Source organism: Apaloderma vittatum, unplaced genomic scaffold (genome assembly GCF_000703405.1).
Source record: "Apaloderma vittatum isolate BGI_N311 unplaced genomic scaffold, ASM70340v1 scaffold41141, whole genome shotgun sequence".
NCBI classification, from domain to species: domain Eukaryota; kingdom Metazoa; phylum Chordata; class Aves; order Trogoniformes; family Trogonidae; genus Apaloderma; species Apaloderma vittatum.
This window is the reverse complement of record NW_009701521.1, coordinates 1-3,856: the sequence shown is the minus strand read 5'-3', so window position 1 is coordinate 3,856 and position 3,856 is coordinate 1. Positions and strand designations below refer to the sequence as shown.

General features: G+C 49.6%; 1 protein-coding gene across 1 annotated transcript; it reads left to right on the top strand.

Moving 5' to 3' along the window:
• Nucleotides 1–464: 464 nt before the first annotated feature.
• LOC104267350 (cytochrome c oxidase assembly protein COX15 homolog) lies at nucleotides 465–3,851 on the top strand (the record flags this gene model as incomplete). Its single annotated transcript, XM_009879165.1, has 7 exons — nucleotides 465–584; nucleotides 832–1,018; nucleotides 1,232–1,399; nucleotides 1,927–2,008; nucleotides 2,339–2,493; nucleotides 3,395–3,508; nucleotides 3,795–3,851. Coding segments are annotated over exons 1-7 (864 nt in total), but the record flags the coding sequence as incomplete, so codon positions are not given.
• Between the last annotated feature and the right edge of the window lie 5 nt (nucleotides 3,852–3,856).

Here is a 3,856-nt window from a genome sequence, read left to right as displayed (position 1 = left end):
CAGGTGAGCGCGGCCCCGCCGGCACCCGTTGAAGGGGCGCGGAGTTGAGGCCATGTGGAGGCGGCGGTCCCTGCCACCTCTGGTCCCCGGTGCCGCTGACCCGCTTGGACTGTCCCTGCGGCCCACAGCTGCTTCCTACACCGGCATCTGCACCCGAGTGCAGCTGTGATTGCTCTACTCGGGCCTCTCCTCCCTGGCTGCAAGGGCACATCCTGAGGTGGGGCTGGGAGTACAAGAGACACTGTCCGCAGTATGTTGATGCTAGATGGCAATAGGTTTCTCTTACACGTTTTTCATAATGTCAGGTCTGGTTGGTCATTCACCCACTCTCTGGTCTCCGTCCTGTTTCTAACTGTGAGTTTGAGGGTTGTCTGGTGCAGCCGGCAGCTCTCACGTTGCTTCAATGGATTTGCGTACTGTCAGGGAGTGAATTGTGCGTGTTTATGTCTGTGTGCTGGCAGACTGACAGAATCGGGCCTTTCAATGGTTGACTGGCACCTGGTGAAAGAGATGAAACCCCCGAGAACGCAGCAGGAGTGGGAAGCTGAGTTCCAGAAGTACCAGCAGTTCCCAGAGTTTAAAATGTGAGTGTGCAAAAGTGGAAGGAGGGTGGACTGGGAGCATCTCTCCTGTGACTGAGCCATTCGGGGAACTGTTGTATCAACATAAATGTTTTCTAACATCACTGGGAGGGCGCACGCAGCCGGTCTGTTGGTGGCACCTTTGCTGTCACTTCCTTTCTGTGAGGAAGGTGACCCCTTGTCACAGGAAGTGCAGCACAGGAGTGCCACATTGCATGAAACTCTTCTTTATTTTACTGTCTTTTAACAGCCTGAATCATGACATGACGCTGACAGAGTTCAAGTTCATTTGGTACATGGAGTATTCACACCGCATGTGGGGCCGTGTTGTGGGTCTGGCCTACATTCTGCCTGCTGCCTACTTCTGGCGAAAGGGCTGGCTCAGCCGCCCCATGAAGGGCTGTGTTCTTGCGCTCTGTGGGCTGGTCTGCTTCCAGGTGAGTGAGCTGTGTAGCTGCAGGGATCGGCGGCAGCATCTCCTGTGAATACCTTCCGACTGAGTCTAGTTAAGACAGTGGGATTTGAAGGCTTGGGGAGTGTAACTGCTAGTAGTTGGGTGGGGGAAACAAGATGCTTTGCTCCTAATGTTTATCTGGTCTTGGTGGTTGCTGCTGCCCTGTCTGGCTCTAACCGCTTTCCTGTTTACTTAGGGGCTGCTGGGATGGTACATGGTGAAGAGTGGGCTGGAAGAGAAGCCAGACTCTTACGACATTCCTCGGGTCAGTCAGTACCGTCTTGCAGCACATCTCGGCTCTGCGCTGGTTCTGTACTCTGCTAGCCTGTGGACAGGGCTGTCACTGCTGCTTCCGCAACACAAGGTATAGACTGGTGTGTCAGGAGTCAAAAGAGCAGGGTAGTGTCAATTCAGAGGGTTGGTGGGGTGATGTGAAGGGTGAGGAAAGGATGTGAAGGGTTATGGTGCTTCTGTTCTAGTGTCTGTTCCTGACTGATCTAGTAGTTCATTACAAAATAACCTTTCTGTAAACTTCTTGGTTGTAGGACACTTCCTTTGACTTGTGCTGTTATGCTCAAAAGTGATTAGTCTTAAAGAGTTCGTGCAGGCTGAGGCAGGGGTGTGACTGCTGGGCTAAATGCTTTGTGCCAGCAACTGTCCAGTGGCCACTTAAGTTTCTGCAATGTTGGACTCAATTAGTTATGGATTTTAGGAACCACTGAAGTGTGACTGTGCTCTGTGGTGGTGTCTAGATTCCTCCTGTAAAATACAAGCCAAGCCCTTGGCCTATATGTGCAGTCAAGGTGTTTCTTACTTGCTGCAAACAGCGCTGGAAATGCTTTGCCTTGATTATTTTCAGGTTGGTTTGGGGGTTTTTTTTGTATTTTGCAGTTACCTGAAACCCGTCAGCTCCTTCGCTTGAGACAGTATGTTCATGGCACTACAGCTCTCATTTTTCTTACCGCTCTTTCAGGTAAGACTTTCTTTCTGATGTCCCATCTGCGACTCATCCCTCTCTGCCCTGTTTCTTTTTATTTTCTCCTTCTCTGGTGGGGACTGTGAGCAACACCGTCACATTCTCTAGGGAAACTTTATTTCTGTTAGGGAGCTTACAGTCAAGAATCTCCCTTACTGGTCTTTACTGAGCAGGTGAGTTGTACCTTCCAGCCTGCCTGTTGCTGTGTGATCTCTGTGTTTCTAAAAGAAATTCAGGATCAAGCCGAGCTCTTGAATCAGAGCTGTACACCCTGGAGTGCTGCCTTCCTCTGCTCTGGTAGTCTCATTCACTGCCCTCGAATTGCAGGTGCCTTTGTGGCAGGGCTGGATGCTGGCCTTGTGTACAATTCCTTCCCCAAAATGGGGGAGCGCTGGATCCCAGATGATCTCCTTGCCTTCTCCCCAGTGCTGAGAAATATCTTTGAGAATCCTACAACTGTACAGTTTGATCACAGGATCTTGGTAAGTGCCGTCTTCCTGACATGTCTGTGATGCTTCTTGGTTGCCTCCTGCAGCCAAGCTGTCCTCTTTGGGTCATGGTTCTGTCAGCCTGAGTGATATCCAGGATGTCCTGAGAGCGCGTTACCGGTTTGCTTCTGCAGAAAGAGGAAGTTTAGCGCTTTTATTTATTTTTATTGTGGTCTCTTTGATTAAGGACATCTTCCTCCTACACAAGCTACAGACTTCTTTCTTTGTGTGTCTTTCCCATAACAGAAACTAGAGGCCAGGGTAGCCCTCACTATTGAAAAGTCTGTGAAAGCTGTGTGAAATAAAAACCTAGAAATCATAATATCGAATGCTTCCTCCAGCATCAGATCTTGCTTTACACCAGTAGTGCTCTGTGAAAATATCTCTGCTGGTTGGAGCAATCCAGATACTAAATACCACTGCTGGCACGGCTGTGAACTAAGCCATTGCTAAGACTAGAAAGAAAGATTAAGTGATTTAAAAGAGGAATCACCTGGGGTGACCTGCACAGCAAGATTACACTGGTGAACTACAGCTCAGTGGTGAAAATGAGATCAGTTTTCCAGCTTCCACCTTTAGTTATCAAGGTGACAGAGGGGGGAAGACAGAAATAATCCCTAAAGACGTGAAGAAATTGGGGAAAAACTGTTGGAAAACAAAACATTAATTTGGAGAAAAATAGGACTCTGTAATTTCTGTTAAATTTCAGGGTGGTTAACCTGGTGGGCATGGAAGCTCTGGGATTTGGTCACTGCCATGAATGTGGTTTCAGCAGTTAAATATTGTTCATGGAATTTATTTTTTTTCTACTGCATGGAGGGTGCAGCCAAAGGCCACTGCACCCATTTTCTTTGAACTTTTCTGGAAGAGTGGTTGTTTCTCTTCCATTCTGTAGGGAATCGCCTCAGTCACAGCTGTCACAGCACTGTATCTCTTCTCAAGGAAGATCCCACTCCCTGGCAGGACCAGAATGGCAGTGACGTCCTTACTGGCTGTGGCTTACATGCAGGTACTGTCTTTCTGTTGTTGTCTTTTACTTTTTTTGCCTCCCTCTCGTCCTTCATAGCATGTCCACAAGAGCTGTTCCCAGCATGGTCATGTGCTGGCCCCGAGAGCCTGGAGTTGAGAGGGGGTGCTGCCGACACCTGTGGCCTCACCATGCTGCATTCCCAGTCTGAATTTGCGGGTGGGGAGTCTGGCTGTGGTCGTGGGCCTTTCTACATCGTGCTTTGTGCTGGGGATGTGTATGGACACTCCATCTACACCTGCTCTTACCCCTTCGCCTTTCTTGGCAGGTGGGCCTGGGCATCAGCACCCTGCTGCTCTACGTCCCCACGCCTCTGGCCGCCACACACCA